The 20,587-nt window shown below is 38.4% G+C and overlaps 1 protein-coding gene across 7 annotated transcripts in view; it reads left to right on the forward strand.

Annotated features, from left to right (window-relative positions):
- The window catches only part of LOC120515558 (receptor-type tyrosine-protein phosphatase eta-like), a 156,182-nt gene that overhangs the window by 50,943 nt on the left and 84,652 nt on the right, over window positions 1-20,587 (forward strand). For all 7 annotated transcript variants that reach the window (XM_039736647.1, XM_039736670.1, XM_039736654.1 and 4 more), the window contains exon 2: window positions 11,943-11,961. In XM_039736647.1, coding sequence (XP_039592581.1) covers window positions 11,943-11,961 — 19 coding nt within the window. The remainder of the gene's footprint in view (window positions 1-11,942; window positions 11,962-20,587) is intronic.

The following is a 20,587-nucleotide window of genomic DNA, read 5'->3' on the forward strand; positions in this document are numbered from 1 at the left end:
CTATCTATCTATCTATCTATCTATCTATCTATCTATCTATCTATCTATCATATAGTGCCCTTCATATCTATCTATCTATCTATCATATGGTGCCTTTCATATCTATCTATCTATCTATCTATCTGTCTGTCTGTCTGTCTGTCCAGCACATGTTTATCATCCTTCAAGATAAAGTTTACTTGATTTTTGTTCCTATAGAAAAGGAGAATAAGAACCAGAATTGTTAGAGTAAGGATCACCCAGGATAGCACATTACATCTTATCCTATCAATGATAGACTAGACTGAGATCTAACAGCTGTAGAATTGTTCTTAAAACTATTCTAGACGTACTGAAGCATTTTGTAAAAGCCAATTCAGAGCGTTTTTTTTTTCTTTTGAACATGCATATTTGTAGGTCGCTGTGCTTCTGAGTTTAAGAAATACACAGCAGCGATGTTCAGATAATCCTTATGAGTGTAATGCATCTACACCTGCTTTGATTACAATAGATTATCGTGTACAGTTGCCTGTAGCACAGTATGATTCATTCTTCTCTTTCTGTGGATGATGTAATGAGGATTGTGATAGGCGGCCACGACCATTACCTAAAAGGGACACCAACTGTATGGAAGGACCGGGGGAGAGAGCATCAGCAAGGCAATACCTTCCCCTGGACGCTAGAGGGCAGCTCTCCTGGGCGGCTCTGGCACCATGGATTCTCACAGGGTATGCTGGCAGTTTGGCACAGTCCTGTTGGGTTCCGGGGGAGCTGCAGGAGCCCTATATGGGAGACACACCTGGGAGTGATTCAAGGTCCGATTAATGAGCCATCTGAAACACTTCCAGGACTTGCTTAAAAGGAGCCGCCTCACTCCATTCAGAGAGCCAGAGTCGGATGGAAGAACGACAAAGCTTACAAGGGAGGGGTGGAGACAGAAGGACTGGGAATTAGCTGCTGAAAGAAGGGCTGTATTGCGGTGCTGTATGGACTGTGCTGTACTTTGGGGGAGTGAAGAAGAAACGCTTTCCTGGCTGTAAATAAAGGCGTGTTGTGTGGTGAACCTGTGTCCTGCCTGCCTGTCTGTGTCTGGTTAGGGTGGCAGTACGCACCCCATTGGTCCACAAGTGGCATCCCAGATGGTACATCCTGGCCGTCAGATGGCGGGAAACCCATTATAAATAATTTCTTGAATTTCAGAATAGATTTTTAAAAAATCTGTAACAAAGAATTAACTGGTGTATTTATAGACACAGACAATATTTTACTGAGAAATGTGTGGGTCTCATTTGCTTCAAAAAGACAAGGAAAATAAAACTGTAATGTCTCACTGACAACAGGCCTGGAGCACTCACTCCATTCTTGCTGAAGCGCTTTGAGAGTCTGTTGCTGGGAGGAATTGAACATAGTAGGTAGTTTGGAGCACTTTTGGCTTCTAAATTATCATAAGCAATCCACAAATGATGCCATATCCTTTTACTTCAATACCATCCTAGCACTTCTGGATATTAAAAACTGCTATGCCAGAGTACTATTTATACTCTATAGCTCAGGATTTAAAACTGTTGGGATTGGCAAAGCAGATCACTTAACTTTTAGACTTGGGGCTTAGTGATATACTCTGCAACTGGATTTTGGAGACACCATTGTAAAGACTCCATAGAAGATCACAGAAAGCAGGGTAAACAGAGAGATGAGAGGTGAGAAAGGGGGTGCTTAGTAGTACTTTTGAGGTAAGTAAGCTTATCCGCTAGGCAGGTAGGTGTCCACCACCCATTTATATAGGCAAAGAGAGGAATTAGATGATGTTGCTGTGTCATGTACTTTGGTACTTGTATTTTCTTCTGTAATTTTTTTTCTCTTGAACTAGAGAGCTTTGCCCCCAGCTCGTTTCAGTCGCCAACCTCCGGGTAGGCGCTATATGCTAGCCACTTCACAGGTCTGCAGCTCGCGTATGGGGAAGCAGATGTACAATTTAAACAGATTGTTATTTTCATCAGAATTGTTACACATGGATAATAGAACTAACTATTTTACATTACAGCAAGTAATTAATCATAGTAAAAAATTGTAAAGTGTAATAAGTTGAAAGAAAATTATGTTTCATTTTGTGTTAGAGCTATTCGTTGCGTTATACGTTTTTGTTCTGTTTAGCCTTGAAATTAACACACAAATACTTTTTAAACTTGTGCTTTTACTGTAAAACTTCAGTAAAAACAATATTTGGAATTAACTTTTCGTGAACATCGCATTGAATTTTGATTCTGTGCTTGGACTTACATCGTGACAACACAACATATAACTGCCCATGAGTGAATATCGTTTCTTTTTCTCTAATAAATAAACCAACTTTTTGGAATGTTTGTCCTTCATAGCAAAAACAATTCTAACAGGAAACTGTAAACGTTTTAATACGAATGGCATATCAAGATCTCCATTGGTGTCTAATGTCATCCGTGGGAGATGTACTACATTACATTTCTTGTCACCTGTCTACCTGTTTACATATCAGAAATGTTCGACCAATTTTGAATACACCTAATCTTGTCCTATTGCATAGCCCATCACTCAGACATAAATTACGAAACAACATGACAATACATCCTTCTTTCAACAGTAATTCAGCCGGTGGAAGACAGGATGGTGTTAATGGTTGTAGATATTCTATGAGATATTGTAGGTTGATGTTTTCATCTAACGCACCATCACCACCAACTGTTTTAGTATAGTCTATTAATATGCATTTAGCCAATCTGCTGTGTAACCAATCGACAGTTTTCACGTTAATTCTTATGACTTCATCGTTTGTCTGTGCTAGGATTGCCTGTGTACTCATTTTTTCTGTTGATAACCCTTCAGGATGAAATTCTTCAATAACATTTGGACATCATAAGTCTTCTTTTATTGGGAACTTAAAAGTAAGAAAAACGTAAAAATTTATAAGAGCAGAGAGTGCAGAAACTGTGTCTGACAGAAGCATTCACGCGAATGAGAGGTGAGAGGACCGTGGGAGTGGGCCGTGAACCGGAAATGGTTGAGAGGAGGGCGGTTCCCCTTCTGCCACCTCCTACCAACTTGAAAAAATCTCTTGGCAATAGTCACGTCTCCTCTCAAGTTTTTCTTTTATAATAGTGAGATGGTTTACTTTTAATAAACACACCATTTTGATAGTTTCAGCCCACTGCGTCGTAAAATTTAAACCTCTGTTTGAAGACTCATCACTTTAGTCTGGCACATCCTCAATAGAGCTGATGATTATACTGTTCATATTCTAGTAATCTCCATTTACTTGTTCAAAAATAAAACACTTATTATCAGCTATTTATGCAAAAATAAAATCATGGCACTTTTTACTTTTTTCTGTCTCTTCTCTGGATCCTGCTGTAGCATTTGATCCAACTGTTTCTCTGACGAAATTGCAACGTTTTCACCATGACTTGAGAAATGAGACTAGGTTGGGAATTTATGGAGTCAACATTTATTAACACTCCGCCAAGCACATTTCACTACACTTGTAAGGTTTATGTAATTGTGGATTTCACTGTGTGCCATATGAAATTGTCCATGAACATGGAAACAGGCAGCAGATTTTGGCAGTTACAAGGTGCCGTGAACCCTGAAAGAACTTTACTTTTTTACACATCTACTGTTCACTGGAGTTTTTCGTTTTCCAGTTAACTGACCATAATTTTAGCTAAAAAATAAGTCAGTATCTTTATATTCTAATCAAAGAAAGACATTATAACATCTGCAGTATTGCTTGTGTCTTTTTACATGTGCAAATGTACTGTTTTATTTTATTGTCAGTCTCTTAAAAGTGCTAAGCTTGCACTGTATTTAATTAAACTGTGAATGTGCAATTAAACACAAAAGCGGTACTGCCCTTAAGATTCCAGGAAGAAATAAAAATACGATAGCAAGCAATGAATTGGATTATTCATCCTGATCATAAAACATGATTTTGGAATTAACGTGTAGTTATTGTCAGATTCTTTATCATATTCAGGGAGAATTGTTAAACGTTGCTTGCACCAATGCCCATTACAGCATTGCCATAGATAATTGTCAATTAATTGGAAATAATGATAAATAATATGTAAGATTAGAAGGTATAATAAGAGAACAATACTTAGTAACCAAAACAGACCTTGAGACAATTGAGGCAATTGTTATATGCTGTGGCTAAAATGTATTTAATATAAACTAAGTTTTAGTAGACATTATGTAATCCTGGTAGCTGTTAATAATTAACCCATTGCATAAAGTCTCAGATAAAATTGTTTGCTGCTTTATAATCTTTTCAATTGAATCATTTTGAACACAAAGCTACAAATATTTACATTTTATTTTACTCTGAATTGCTAACAAGTTTCTGAGAGACTGCATTTTTAAACATGTATTTTTGTTTCTTTTTTGAGTAAACGGTTAATTTCAATCACTGTTGGGAAAAAATGGCAAGTAACGACTGACTGACTGTCTACTTGCTTCTTTTTTAATTGAAGAAACTGAATTACATTTTTTCTACAGTGAGACTGAGGATATGCAGTTGTAGAACATAACACACTAACTGGTATATTGTTGAAATGTAAGTCTGGGTGATGCCTCTGTGAGATGAGCCTTTGTTTGTAGTGTTACAGAATGTAATGGAGTCACAGGGCAGATCAGGAACTGTAGTCGTGGTTATGTAGAACAGTGGTAGGGACGTTCAAGGTCTTTTCAGTTTAAGACATTGGTGTATTGTTTAGGGCTGTATACTGTAAGCAAACTTAACAGCAGATCAAAATATCTTCTGGGTCAGCGTGGGATCTCGGATATCTATTACATTTGTGCCCTAACATTATTCAATGGAAATAGCACATGGAAGTAGGGCTGGTTGATATGGCTCAAAATTCAAATCAGGTTGATATGCGATATGCATTGATATTTTTTCCTATTCAATTTTACTTAGAAAGAAGTCACGCATTTAGATTGTTCTCATATTATTTGGATCTAATTGCACAGTAATAACTTTATATGATTTACTTTATAGTAGCACAGGCATAAATAAAATATAAAAAAACGCATGTAAACATTATCGCAAGAAAGCCAATTTTCTGACTGTACTTAGCGTAGGAGTAGGTGCCTTAACTACTTTAGTACAAATGGCCCATTCAATGTGGGGATCTCTCATGCTTCTCTCTAAAACCAAACACACATTACAGTTCTGTTCATTTTTAACAGTATCATTTAATTTTAAACACGCGCACATGCATGAACAGACAAAAACCCCTTACCGATTCCTAGATGCAGCTGGTGACCAAAGCACTGTAGTCTCTTCCATTTGTTCAAATCAAGAGCTCTAATCACTTTGGCAGTGTAGATAGTGCAAGCTTGTGCATTGTTTAATTTCCATGCTTTAAGCACATCTCTGAGCCCCGGAGCAATCATTTCTCCATTATGGTCATATGGCACATGGCCTGTCTGAAGACAGATGCTCTTCATCTCGCAGTTCTCAGTAAAATGGACCGTTAGGCTTACTTCTGATTACTTGGTATAACTAGTCCACAGACTGCATAGGGTGTAAAAGTGGCTTACGTTCTGAAGAGGATTCAAACTTTTCTCCTTCATCTCATTGTGCAGTTTGACTAGTGTTTCCTTGGTAAAGTATTGCTGTTTGGTGAAGGATAGTTTGGGGAGGGTGGCACAGTGGCGCAGTCGGTAGCGCTGCCGCCTCGCAGTTAAGGGACCTGGGTTTGCTTCCTGGGTCCTCCCTGCGTGGAGTTTGCATGTTGTCTACGTGGGTTTCCTTCAGGTGCTCCGGTTTCCACCTACAGTCCAAAGACATGCAGGTTAGGTGCATTGGTGATCCTAAATTGTCCGATGTGTGTGTATGTGACCTGCGGTGGGCTGGCGCACTGCCCGGGGTTTGTTTCCTGCCGTGTGGGCTGGGATTGGCTCCAGCAGACCCCTGTAGTTAGGATATAGCGGGTTGGATAATGGATGGATGGATATTTTGGGGATTTATCACACTCAGTTTCTGAAGTCCATGTTTTTCAACAGTAGCAAAAGGAACCAAAACTTTAGCAATGTGATATGTTACAGCAGCTGTTATTTCCTTAGCATTTGGGGCAGGACTTTTAATACGGTACACAATGAGAGAAAGTTACTGTCAGTGTGGTTGGTATGTTTTGCAGCAGTGTGCTTTGTTGCGTTTTGAGCAGAGGCCTCGCGAAGTTTAATACATTCTTCATACTTTGCCACATGTTCTGTTTTCAAAGGGTTGAATAGGTTTGACGTGTTGCCGATTTTTGTTCCAACTTCTCTCTTGCAAAGTTTCCATATTAAAAGTCATTTATTCTGTATCATTCTGTGTGAAGCCAAACAATTTCCATACAATGCAAGTTACATCTGTACCTTTTGTTTTTGGCAATAATTCATCATGCACAACACCTACCACTTCTGCCTCCGTTTAAGCCATTCTTGCTAAGCAGGAGGTGGGCTTTAGTCACAATGCCCGCGTTTTCCTCTGAGCCCAGGGGGATCTGAGTGATGTCATTTTGAACACGTCATTGACCACACCCGTTGCACAAAGCTGGACAGCAGTGTGCTACTCCAGGCATTGAGAATATATCTCAGTATACAAAAACAGCTTATTCTGCACTGCAACAAAATCAGTAAGAATTAAAAATAAACTGGTAATTGTAATAATGGGACAGAAATGGGGTGCCCTTACATGTGCTGTTTACTCAGAACTAACAAATCCAAATCATAATCTATTATAAAAATGTCAATCTAGGCAGAACTTCAAAGCCACTCAATCAGAGGACAGGCGAGGAAGGTAAGCAATGAGGCAGAAATGCTGGAGTTCATCTGGGGAAACTGGGGAACAAAACCACAAGCTGGACAAGATTCATGTACACTTGTATGAAAACTAAGGAATTAAACTACACAAATACTTCACAAGATGCGCAGGCAGGTTAGTTATAAAGCTATTATATCTGGTTATAAAGCGCGCTGTTAACCAGCTGCAGCTCATGCTGGTGCTTCTGACTACAGTGAGCTGTATGCTGTATATAGCATTTGTTCTTTTTTTGTTACGTTATAGTTTTAAAGCTACATTGTGATGATACTTGCTTAAAATACTATATAAAATGACATGCAAATGAAGACCGGGTTTAGGATGTACCCCAATCCGTAGGAATTATGCACTACAGACTGTGTTTGGTGGAACCTATTAACACTAGAATTACCAGAGCCTACGAAAAAACTCGTAGATCCGTCCCACCTTAAATCGCTTCTTAAAACCGTTCTCACCTCTTCGCCAGCGTCTTTTGTTATCTCAATGTGCTGATAAAAGAAGTCCACATATCAAAGAAACACTTTCACAAAAGGTACAAATATAACAGAACAAGTATGCTTTAATTCAAAAATATAAATGCAGAAAAAAAGCCACCTTAGCATGCCACATTGACACATACTTATAACAATTGCACGGTAGCGTAATGGTATCAGCTGCTAACTAGTAATCAAAAGGTCATTAGTTTGATCCCGCACGATTCAGTTTTGAGAAGTAAACTGCTCTTATTCATACTATTTTAAAATATAAACATACATTTGATTTCAGTGTGTAACAGCCGGTGTAATTTATGATACTTGTAAAGGTTAGTTTTTTTTTTTTTATTCACTTTTCATTCTCTCAGTCGTGTTCAGGATCCTTAAAGCTGACACTGCTGTTTTCACATAAAGATGCGCTGTAGCTCTGCAGTGTACTTGTGACTGCATTCTCGTACCAATGCTTGCGAACTGAAGTGCCTGCGTGCACTTTTCGTGGCATTACACGTCTATTTTTTGAGCATGCCCGTGTCGCTCAAACACAGGAACATATGTTGGTGTACAAGTATAACAAAACAAGTGCACATTTATTCTAGACTATATGTGAAGAAAAAATAAAGCAAGTTACAGTAGGTTGTTGATACGACAGCTTCCATGGTCCACCTCAGGGCACACACACACACACACACACACACACTAGGGACTTTTTGTTCTTTATTTTGCCTTATACATTTTCTTGTATTAGGAATTTGTTAGTTTTTCACATTGGGGTCAGAGCGCAGGGTCAGCCATTCTACGGCACCCATGGAGCAAATACATGTTAAGGGTCTAGCTCAGGGGTCCTCAATCCCAGTCCTGGAGAGCCGCAGTGGCTGCAGGTTTTTGTTCTGACCTGGTTGCTTAATTAGAAAGCAATTCTTGCCAATAAAGCACTAACAAGCTATGAAATTAAATTAACTCTGCTATGTCAGGTAATTCTCATATCCTAGATTTTCTTTCCCTTTCTATCATGCAAATGATTTGAAGGCTAAAATGGACGAGTAATTCTCAGTCCTTCACTTTTTTCTCTTCATTTTTCTTCCAAGCATTTAATTAAACCCAATAGTGCAGATAAATACACACAGGTGTAAATGTAAATAAGCTAAATGGAGAAATGCTGCTCTCTCTTGTCATTTGCATGTTATTGATAATAAGGAGCAATTAAAATAGCTGTTTAAGACAAAATTAAGCAATAAGGGCTCAAAATCACTAAAGTGAAGCAGAAGTGTTACTTTAGCAATAAGTGCTTTTTATTAAACAACTGGGTTGGAGCAAAAACCTGCAGCCACTGCGGCTCTCCAGGACCGTGATTGAGGACCCTTGGCTAGCTCAAGGACCCAGCAAAGTAGGATCTCTTTTGGCAGTGACGGGGATTCGAACCGGCAACCTTCTGGATACCAGCACAGATCCTTAGCCGCAGAGCCACCACTCTTAGGATCACCAATGCACCTAACCTGCATGTCTTTGGACTGTGGGAGGAAACCGGAGCACCCAGATTAATCCCACACAGACACAGAGAGAACATGCAAATTCTACGCAGGGAGGACCCGGGAAGCGAACCCTGGTCTCCTAACTGCAAGGCAGCAGCGTTACCCACCACGCCCAGAATACATTGTGATATTTTCAAATGATGTATTAAAAAGTATTGTTCATATCGTGGCACTCGATATATTGCCCAGGCCTACATCGAAGGAAACATACAAGGTTAACAGGGTTTGAATGGCGGAAACAATTTCTTCACAAAAAATACTTCATATGTGCAAGATGATTTACAGGAATATCTCAACCTATCCTACAGTCCTAAAGGGTTAAGTTAAAGTAATAACCAAGAAATAAACGCTATTGTCTGCTCCCGTAGTGAGATGTCAGGTTGAGGCACTGTATCTGCTGTGGTTAATTGATGATTCATATTGTGAATATTTCAAGCTTAATGGATTACATTCTGTGTAGAACTATCTACGTTAAGCAGAGTATAATTAGTGGTAAGTCAAGCTAAATTAATTTTAAATGGGCTAATGAGATAACGTTTGAAGTTTTCCTAGAATGTTTTTTTTGAAGTTTGATGTTGCATCCTCAAAACTGTTTACTACTGTCAGTCTGTATCTGGTACAGTACTTACACATTCAAGCATACGAGATTCATGTTGGTCAGAATAAAACTTATTCTATATCTCAGTGTTTCCCAACCTCGGTCCTGGGGGGCACACTGTGGCTGCAGGTTTTTGTTCCAACCAGCTTCCTAATCAGTGACAACACCTGATAGCGCTGACCTTATTTAATTAGCTGCTATTTTTTTCTTTTATTTTGCATTCAGAAAAGCACATGAACAGCATAAGTTTTACATTTATAAGACATTTACAAATATCTCTGCTTTTGCTATTGATTTAAAGGCTTAACTCTCTCTTGTTCATTATATTGTGCCCCTTCTCTGTGCAGTTTTTCCCCTTTGTTGTATCTTATTAATGACAATTAAAAATGAGCAGAGCAGACACACTGCCAAACAACAGTGAATAATCAAAGGCTTCAAGTACTTTAGCATCAGACCCACTAATTAGTAAATAATGGATTCATTAAGTAATTAGAACACCTAGAAAAGTAGAATGAAAATCAAGATGAAAATATTGTTAAAACGAAAAAAATACTTTATTCCCATATAACTGCTTGGTACACACACATATATATATATATATATATATATATACTATATATATATATATATATATACTATATATATATATATATATATATATATATATATATATATATATATATATATATATATATTATATACTGTGTATATATATATATGTGTGTGTATATATATATGTGTGTATATTGTATGGTGGCACGGTGGCGCTGCTGCCTCTCAGTTAGGAGACCTGGGTTCACTTCCCGGGTCCTCCCTGCGTGGAGTTTGCATGTTCTCCCTGTGTCTGTGTGGGTTTCCTCCAGGTGCTCCGGTTTCCACCCACACTCCAAAGACATGCAGGTTAGGTGCATTGGCGATTCTAAATTGTCCGTAGTGTGTGTGTGTGTGCCCTGCTGGTGCCCTGCCTTGGGTTTGTTTCCTGCCTTGAGCCCTGTGTTGGCTGGGACTGGCTCCTGTGACCCTGTAGTTAGGATATAGGGGGTTGGGTGATATATATATATATACTGTATATTTTTACCAAACTTAGTTTTCTAATTTCTGTATTGTTCCCAAAACACAGAATTTGGGAAATAAAACATCACTTAATTAGTCCAGGAGTCCAATTAAAAACAGAAGCTGGTTGGAACAAAACCTGCAGCCACAGTGTGCCCTCAGGACCGAGGTTGGGAAACACTGCTATATCTCATCATCATTAGATAATATAATTTTGACAACACTACATATTTTAAAAGCTAATTGTGTGTTTTTTAAATAAGGACTAAAGAGTGGTTGTACTTCTGCTCCAGAGGTGTATAAGTCACTCATAGAAGCAGCTCCTTCCACATTACACAAACATTGACAACTTTAGTGTGGGCTAATTTTACCTTAAACTTTTCTGAACAGCATGTAAAATGTATTGGACATTTTGACTTCAAATTATCTATGTGAAATAGTAAAAACTGATACACAGCTTATTTAATATCTGTTTAAGCATGTAATGTTTCTAAGCTGCTTTAATAAGAAATATGTTCCTCTACATTATAAACAGTAGATGGCGCCATTACAAAACATATGAATGAAGTACAGTATATGTCACTGGAAGAGTCAAAAAACGCGCTGATTAATTATACACTTTGAATACCTAATCTCTATTTATTTTTATTTTGTTAAAGTAAACGAAAGCAGTAAAATCGAGCAAACACAGTTCACAGGGTACACTGGCTACAAGGTTTTGCTCTTTTTAGTTTGTTAGGTAGTTTCCATTTCTTGTTTTTAATGATTTGGATTGAAAGCATTTGATTATATGGCTTGCTGATGTTCTCATCATCAGTCAGTCAGTCAGTCACTATCCAACCCGCTATATCCTAACTACAGGGTCACGGGGGTCTGTTGGAACCAATCCCAGCCAGCACAGGACACAAGGCAGGAACAAATCCCGGGCAGGGCCCACACACACCCACGGGACAATTTAGGATCACCATTGCACCTAACCTGCATGACTTTGGACTGTGGGAGGAAACCCACGCAGACACGGGGAGAACATGGAAACTCCATGCAGGGAGGACCCGGGAAGCAAACCCAGATCTCCTAACTGTGAGGCAGCAGCGCTACCACTGCGCTACAGTGCCACCAATGTTCTCATTATGATATTTTTAATTTCTGTTTTTACAAAAATATAATAAAAATAGTTGTGGACTTGACCAGATCAGTACTTTTCAGTCCTTTTTACAGTGTTATTTCTTTTCAAATATTATATTAAATGACAAAGTTAATGATGAAAACCTATAGTTGCAAATTAAATATTTAAATATTTCCTTTTGTTCCAAAAAAACTTTTCATTCCCCCTTTTGAGTAATTCAAACATTTAAATGACAGATTCTGTTTTGTGTTGTTTTCTTCATTTTTATATACACCAGACTTTTGTTGTGAGCTCTATAATATGTGCAGAGGAAATCCTAATGATTTTTTTTCTTCTCTTCTTGCAGGTTCCTTTTGTACAGTCTCGTAAGTGCTTGATTTTTTTCTATTATATAATATTGGCTATTTTACAATATTTAAAAGTTTTTCAAACATGCTTTTAAAATATGCAATATAATGTGCTGTTTGAGTTGCAAGTCTTCTATGTAACATATACCGCACTATGACATACCTCTCACATAAATGAACTCTTCAGGTAAGACGCTGTTAAGGCTGTTCACAATCTTATAACACTGAGGTGGAAAATTGTCCAGATTAACAATGAGGGTTAAATACCTTTTTCTCAGTCCAATATTTTAATTTTAACCTTTCACACTTCTGATATTTACTGTACTACTTGTAACTTATCATCCACATCTGGAAAAAAAATATGAAAGAGCTTCAACCCATGGTACTGAAAGACAATAAACTGAAAGATATATTCCCAGATCCTCCTCTCTTTGCATACAGACAATCATCAAACCTCAAACAACTGATTGTCTGAAACTCTATGTGTGGCTCAGCAGCAAGTGGCACATCTCCCTGTCTACAGAACAGGTGTGGCACCTGTGCTCACATCTACATGACAGATCAGGTAGTTACATCACATTGCCAGCAAGATCATAAAATAAAAGGTCTGTTCACATGCAAATCTGCTAATATGGTCTACCTAATCATGTGCGTAAGGTGGCCCAACACTGGACTGTATGTAGGGGAATCGGATCAGACACTGTGCCAGCGAATGAACTCACATAGATTTCATATACATCAGAACAGTGTTCATCTTCGGTGGCAGCACACTTTAATAGTAATGGCCACAGCATAAAGGATCTGAGGGTTACTGTGCTTATGGGTAATTTCAAGACCCAACAGGAGCGGAGAGAATGGGAATACAAAATTATGCTTAAATTCAATACTTTACAAAATGGTCTGAATAGAGACAAGAGTTTTATGACCAGATATGTGGACTAACAGACTGACTGACCAGCTGACCACATCAGTGGCCCATCATACAGACAATGCACTTCAAGAAAAACCTTACAGGACTTTCTCTAGTGATGGTGATCTTATCTCTTCTTTCAGGGTTAATTCATGTAAGGTTTATTAATTTTGCAAACATTTGAACAAAAAGGTTGTTAAGATGAAAGAAAAAAAATCACTTTGCTGTCCCAATATAAGCGAGAGAATTTTTCAGTTTCTTTGTTAAACCTTGCCTGATGATTAGCTGCCTTGAAAGCTTGCATTTGTAATCTATTTAGTTAGCCAATAAAAGGTGTCATTTCACCCTACTGTATCAATCTATGGCTAACACGGTACAACACTCTACTGCTACTGAAAGTAACCATTTCCCTGACCGTGGTAAAGCACACCCTGTGTGAACACTAAACAGGATTGTAGCCATTTTACGTGCTGTGCAAAACTCCAAAAGTCATCTCAAAAGGATTTCATAGGACCCAGAAGAAGAAAACATTCATAAATGCATTTGCTTTTTAACATCTGACATTATTAATGTTCTTGGCATCTGCATTGTGACACTGACTGTTCAATGCCATCACTGTCATAAGAAACCACCATAAGTATAACTATGTTTTTTAATTTTCAAATGAAACCTAAACATAGATTATGTTAAAATCTTTAATAGTTCATTCACGTGAATCTAAAACAATACCTGAAACTGAAGCACGATTAAAAATTTAGTCCTGCATTTTAAGCTTAAAAGTGCATTTAATTAGTTCACATAACATTTTCTTAAGGGAGAGACAGGGTTACCCGCGTCTAATAAAGATTTAAGTGCCTTACCATTAATAGTCTCTGGCAAATGAATGTTAATTTTGCTAATTACCTGAAAAACATCTCCCATTCTTGGTACAAAACAAAATCCAGATAATTTTGGTTTTGGAAACTTTTATGTCCAGGTTGTTGATAATAAAAAAATTATATAATTCCCTTGCCACCATTCTCAGACATGCCGGTGAGGTGCATTGGCAATGCTAAATTCTCCTTAGTTTGTGCTTGGTGTGTGTGTGCCCTGTGGTGGACTGGCGCCCTGCCCGGGATTTGTTCCTGCATTGTGCCCTGTGTTGGCTGGGATTGGCTCCAGCAGACCCCCATGACCCTATGATAGGATATAGCGGGTTGGACACTGACTGACTGACCTCAGTGTCTTTACAGTCCGTTTTCTTACTACATTCGCCTTCAGTTTCTTGTAGGTGCTCATCTTCTCTATTAATGTAAGTGGAACAAAGAATTGCTCAATCAAAAATACTGATACCTTTAAAGCCAGTGGCTGAAGTAAAGATGAATTAGCCAGTAAGGGTGTAAAGCTGTCTATAAATATGCTCTTGAAGTCATCTGTAAATAGTAGATTTCAGTACCTTCAGACTTGAACTGTGCAGATTATTTTTTTACTGCCATCAGGTGCCACCATTCCACTTGGATATTGATGTTGCTAATTATAACATATATCTGCTGTTCTCATGTGTTATTTTTTTAATTCTTATACAGAGCTATTCAAAATGAAAGAGCAGATTTCAAAAATTGTGCAGAAGACAGAAACACATTCCGCACATCACTGGATGGAAGAAAGTTCAAAGTTTGGTCCTATGGTCGTTGAGGTTACAAGCACTCAACACGAGTACCGTGTGTAGTGTGACAAACATCAAAACGGCAGGTCATTTCTTGCCACACACGAGTCAACTACTCCCTAGTTACATTATTCACAGCTTCCTCAATTCGATGTCGCAAATCTTGAAGATTAGCAGGCATAGGTTAAACAAACACTGTTTCTTTGATGTTCCCCCATAGATAAAAATCACAGGGGGTAAAATCTGGAGACCTGGGAGGCCATAGACGATGAGCAAGATCTTGTTGTCCACCTCTTCCAATCCATCGTCATGGAATGGTGTCGTTCAGGTAGCGCCGGACCTCCAAGTGGAAATGAGGCGGGGCACCATCTTGCATGAAAATGAAGTCATTCGAATCTTCTAGAAGTTGAATTTTTAAACTTTGAAATTTCCTCTATCCAGTGATGTGGAGAATGCATAGATTTTTGAAATCTGCTCTTTCATTTTAAATAGCCCTGTATCATTTGAGTTTTCAGATTGCTTGCTTTTCCTTAAAGAATAATTTGATCTTGGATAACAAATGAAAGATGGATCCAGATCTCCATTCATTCTAGAACCTTCTGAATCTAGTTCAGTATTGTGGAGCCATAGCCTATCCTGGATGCATAAACTGCAAGGCAGGAACCAATCCTGTATAAGACACAGGTCCATCATAGGGCACACTTGCACATCTACACATACTTATACACACACATACACGCTCTCCAAAATTAGAGCTGGCAATCAACCTAACCTATTACACATGCACTTACAAACAACATTCAGTACAACATGGAAACTTTGAAATACAATATATAAAATTATCCATCTAGTAAATTATCCATTTACTAACCCGCTGAATCCGAACACAGGGTCACGGGGGTCTGATCCCAGCCAACACAGGGCACAAGGCAGGAACCAATCCTGGGCAGGGTGCCAACCCACTGCATATATAAAATTATGATGACGAGAAAAAAAAATAAAGGGAAATGTGTATCCTGCACAGCAAGAAAGTACACACAAAAAAAAATTTAAAGGAAATTAAGAAAAGTCATCAACATGAATAATTATCTCTCTGGTCATTTCCTCCATATATACCATCTGAAAAACATTCAAATAAACATCCCAAACAAAGAAAGGCTGCACCTCCATATATACATTTATATACAACATACATGTATGTATACAGTTAGGTCCATAAATATTTGGACAGAGACAGCTTTTTTTCTCATTTTGGTTCTGTACATTAGCACAATGAATTTTAAATGAAACAACTCCGATGCAGTTGAAGTAAAGACTTTCAGCTTTAATTCAGTGGGGTGAACAAAACAATTGCATAAAAATATGAGGCAACTAAAACATTTTTTTAACACAATCCCTTCATTTCAGGTGTTCAAAAGTAATTGGACAATTGACTCAAAGGCTATTTCATGGGCAGGTGTGTTCAAGTCCGTCGTTATGTCATTATGAATTAAGCAGATAAAAGGCCTGGAGTAGATCTGAGGTCTGGTGCTTGCATGTGGAAGATTTTGCTGTGAACAGACAACATGCGGTCAAAGGAGCTCTCCATGCAGGTGAAAGAAGCTATCCTTAAGTTGCGAAAACAGAAAAAACCTATCCGAGAAATTGCTACAATATTACAGTTTGGTACATCCTGAGAAAGAAAGCAAGCACTGATGAACTCAGCAACGCAAAAAGACCTGGACGTCCACGGAAGACAACAGTGGTGGATGATCACAGAATCATTTCCATGGTGAAGAGAAACCCCTTCACAACAGCCCACCAAGTGAACAACACTCTCCAGGGCTTGGTAGGCGTATCGATATCCAAGTCTACCATAAAGAGAAGACTGCATGAAAGTAAATACAGAGGGTGCACTGCAAGGTGCCAGCCACTCATAAGCCTCAAGAATAGAAAGGCTAGATTGGACTTTGCTAAAGAACATCTAAAAAAGCCAGCACAGTTCTGGAAAAACATTCTTTGGACAGATGAAACCAAGATCAACCTCTACCAGAATGATGGCAAGAAAAAATATGGAGAAGGCGTGGAACAGCTCATTATTCAAAGCATAGCACATCATCTGTAAAACACGGTGGAGTCAGGCAGTGTGATGGCTTGGGCGTGCATGGCTGCCAGTGGCACTGGGACACTAGTGTTTATTGATGATGTGACACAGGACCAGAAGCTGCTAAATTAATTCTGAGGTGTTCAGAGACATACTGTCTGCTCAAATCCAGCTAAATGCAGTCAAATTGATTGGGCGGCGTTTCATGATACAGATGGACAATGACCCAAAACATACAGCCAAAGCAACCCAGGAGTTTATTAAAGCAAAGAAGGGGAAAATTCTTGAATGGCCATCAGTCACCTGATCTTAACCCAATTGAGCAGGCATTTCACTTGTTGAAGGCTAAACTTAGGACAGAAAGGCCAACAAACAAACAGCAACTGAAAGCCGCTGCAGTAAAGGGCTGGCAGAGCATTAAAAACAAGGAAACCCAGCATCTGGTGATGTCCAGGAGTTCAAGACTTCAGGCTGTCATTGCCAGCAAAGGGTTTTTAACCAAGTATTAGAAATGAACATTTTATTTCCAGTTATTTAATTTGTCCAATTACTTTTGAGCCCCTGAAATAAAGGGATTGTGTTAAAAAATACTTTAGTTCCCTCACATTTTTATGCAATCTTTTTGTTCAACCCACTGAATTAAAGCTGAAAGTCTGCACTTCAACTGCATCTGAGTTATTTCATTTAAAAATCATTGTGGTAATGTACAGAACCAAAATTAGAAAAAAAGTTGTCTCTGTCCAAATATTTATGGCCCTAACTATATACAGCATATGAAACTATATGTGCACATGTGTGAATGAAAAAAATACATGATCGGCTTTACCAAGATAGGACTCAGCCCCATTTTAGTGTATAAATGATATAATGAGAAATTTTATATGCTATACATGAGTAATTTCACCGGGAAAAATAATTACCTGTTGTTTTCAGGCAACCCCCTCAAAGTGAGAAAATCTTTTAAAATTGGTTGAATCAAGTTACATTTGAGATCTTTTAGCCAATTTCTTTGTTCTGTTTGAGTTGGTGGAACAAGCTGCTCGTGTCTATTCAAAATCTTTTGTTTGATGAATTTCTGTCTCATATTAGCTGTTAGGTTTTATATCCTAGAAATTTTAAGCAGATTGCATTTTGTTATGAACTGTTTGCCCTAATGATCAATTTTGTGATGTTGTCCTGTAACACTTGTTCTCAAGCAGTCCCTAGACTGATGATTGCTTGTGTAAGTCACTTTGGATTAAAGTGTCTGTTAAGCAAATAAATATAAATGTAACAAGAAAACTATCCATACCTCTGACTACTACACCATGTCTCCACAGTGTATCCTCTTTAGAATCCTTTCTCTATGCTGTTTATTATAAACAAGAAAGCAAATGGCACATCTTGCTTTGTTTATTGTTCAAATATATTCTTACTTTGCTACTGTTTGTGCACAGAGGAAGTAGGTATGCACAACTGTGCCCAGAGGAAAGCTGCTGGACACACTGTTATTATGCCAGTAACTAGTTTGGCATGTCAGTATGCCATAACAGATATTTTATTTAGAGTAAAGCCCCTCTTAAGTGTTATTGTGTCTATGAAAACATGACTATATACAGTATATATATTCATAGGTCTGAATCGCAATCTGATTATTTTATTGTATGTATGTAAAACTTTGATCTTTACCATGTCAAGTAAGCGAACCAGCTGCCATGAGGCAACATCAGAGGCTTAGCCTCCGGCACTGACATCCGAGTTTTGACCCCTGTAAGAGGAAGCAAAGGTGCATACACCTGATGAGTCCCATTTAGGGTGAAACACGTGTTGTGTGCTCTTTGTATCATTTGGCAGGTACTGTATCACATATCTATGATCTGCTTCTCGCAACTGAGAGAACGTGGCCGATGCTTGCCGACTGGCTGACCAACCACACATGTTGCCTGGTAGGTAATCATCCACAGTAATCAGATTATGATTCAGACCTATGAATGTAATGCTCTGTTCTTCACCCTGCCAAGTAAACAAACCAGCCGCCGTGGCGCAACGTTGGAGGCTTTACCTCAGGCACTGATGTCCAAGTTTCGATCCCCATAAAGGGCCAAATATGTGCTGTCCATGTGCGGGCGAGGCTTACACAGAGTATTGTAAAGTAGCTACCTGTATATCTAATTTCAGTTTTGCTTGAGGTTGCTGTCCATGTGTGGATAAAGCTGTACATGCAAGGCACTATCAAGCAGCTGTCCATGGGTGGGTAAAGCTGTTCAAGTTGGATGTAAGTAAGTAGATATAGCTAACACATACACCTGCATACTGTGGTGACCTGGTTATGACCTGTTATGGTTTTTACAAGTTCTTCTGCTACTAGTTGTCACACTTAATGGTCTTTCACTTACTGCAATATATTCTGCGTGTTGCCTTTCTTCCAAAAAGATTTATTAGCTACAACAAGATCAATAAGACCATTTCTTCTCTCCACAGTTAAAAGTGCATACTTTTTTTGCCAGATGACTAAGATAGATATTGAACAAGCATTTTACTTATTCAGCCTCTTAGGAAGTGTGGATCAAAGATACTGGACTTCAACTTGTCAACTTTCTGTAAATTATGAGCAGTTTTTTTTGTGGAATGGGTCAAACATATCACTGTTTGTCTAAGTCTAGATATTTACAATATGGTAATTACCAGTGGCCAGCCAGTGTCCCACAATGTCTGGATTACAAAGGTCCTCAGAAATAGCTCCTTTATGCAGTGAGCAATATCAGAAGTCCTGTTCTCCTGTGCAGAGGGATTGTCTCTAAACACTGCAAGTGAAGTGCTTCCTGGTGACATCAGCTGAGCTCTCTTTAATTTAGTCCCCATTTTTTTGCACAGTGTTAATTGGGCTACTACACTCCACCTGGATAAGAGAACCTCAAAAGTCTGTGGACAGAGGACCAGCATTATAAGATTGGCCATCACAAAGCATATATGAAGTTGTGTGGAATTGTTTAGACAGGGAAAATAACAAAAAACAGACAAAAGTCCAAAGAAAAGTTTTAGCAAATCCTGCAAGAAACTGGGAAAATTACAAAAAAAGACTACTTGAAAAAATTATTTAGCTGAAGCCATTTGCTTCAGTTTTAAGTTTTAAGAGAGGCTACATAAAATACAGACTTGTTTGATACAATATAAAAAGTAACAGGAATGTATTATATTTTTAAAAATGTTTCTTTATGCTTATTCTGTTTTTACATAGCATTTTACAGGGAATGAAATTTACTGGCCAGATAACCAACTTTAAAATCAGCTTTACTTTTTTATGAAAAGTACTGTATACAGTCATATGAAAAAGTTTGGGAACCCCTCTTAATTCTTTGGATTTTTGTTTTTCATTGGCTGAGTTTTCAAAGTAGCAACTTCCTTTTAATAGATGACATGCCTTATGGAAACAGTAGCATTTCAGCAGTGACATTAAGTTTATTGGATTAACAGAAAATATGCAATATGCATCATAACAAAATTAGACAGGTGCATAAATGTGGGCACCCCAAAAGAGATGACATCACTACTGAGTTGAGCCTCCTTTTGCAAATGTTACAGTCTCTAGACGCCTCCTATAGCCTTTGATGAGTGTCTGGATTCTGGATGGAGGCATTTTTGACCATTCTTCATACAAAATCTCTCCAGTTCAGTTCAATTTGATGGCTGCCGAGCATGGACAGCCTGCTTCAAATCATCCCATAGATTTTCCATGATATTCAAGTCAGAGGACTGTGACTGCCATTCCAGAACATTGTACTTCTCCCTCTGCATGAATGCCTTTGTAGATTTCTAACTGTGTTTTGGGTCATTGTCTTGTTGGAATATCCAACCCCTGTGTAACTTCAACTTTGTGACTGATGCTTGAACATTATCCTGAAGAATTTGTTGATATTGAGTTGAATTCATCTGACCCTCAACTTTAACAAGGGCCCCAGTCCCTGAACTAGCCACACAGCCCCACAGCATGATGGAACCTCCACTAAATTTGACAGTAGGTAGCAGG

This window comes from Polypterus senegalus, chromosome 1, assembly GCF_016835505.1.
Source record: "Polypterus senegalus isolate Bchr_013 chromosome 1, ASM1683550v1, whole genome shotgun sequence".
Classification (NCBI taxonomy): Eukaryota; Metazoa; Chordata; class Cladistia; order Polypteriformes; family Polypteridae; genus Polypterus; species Polypterus senegalus.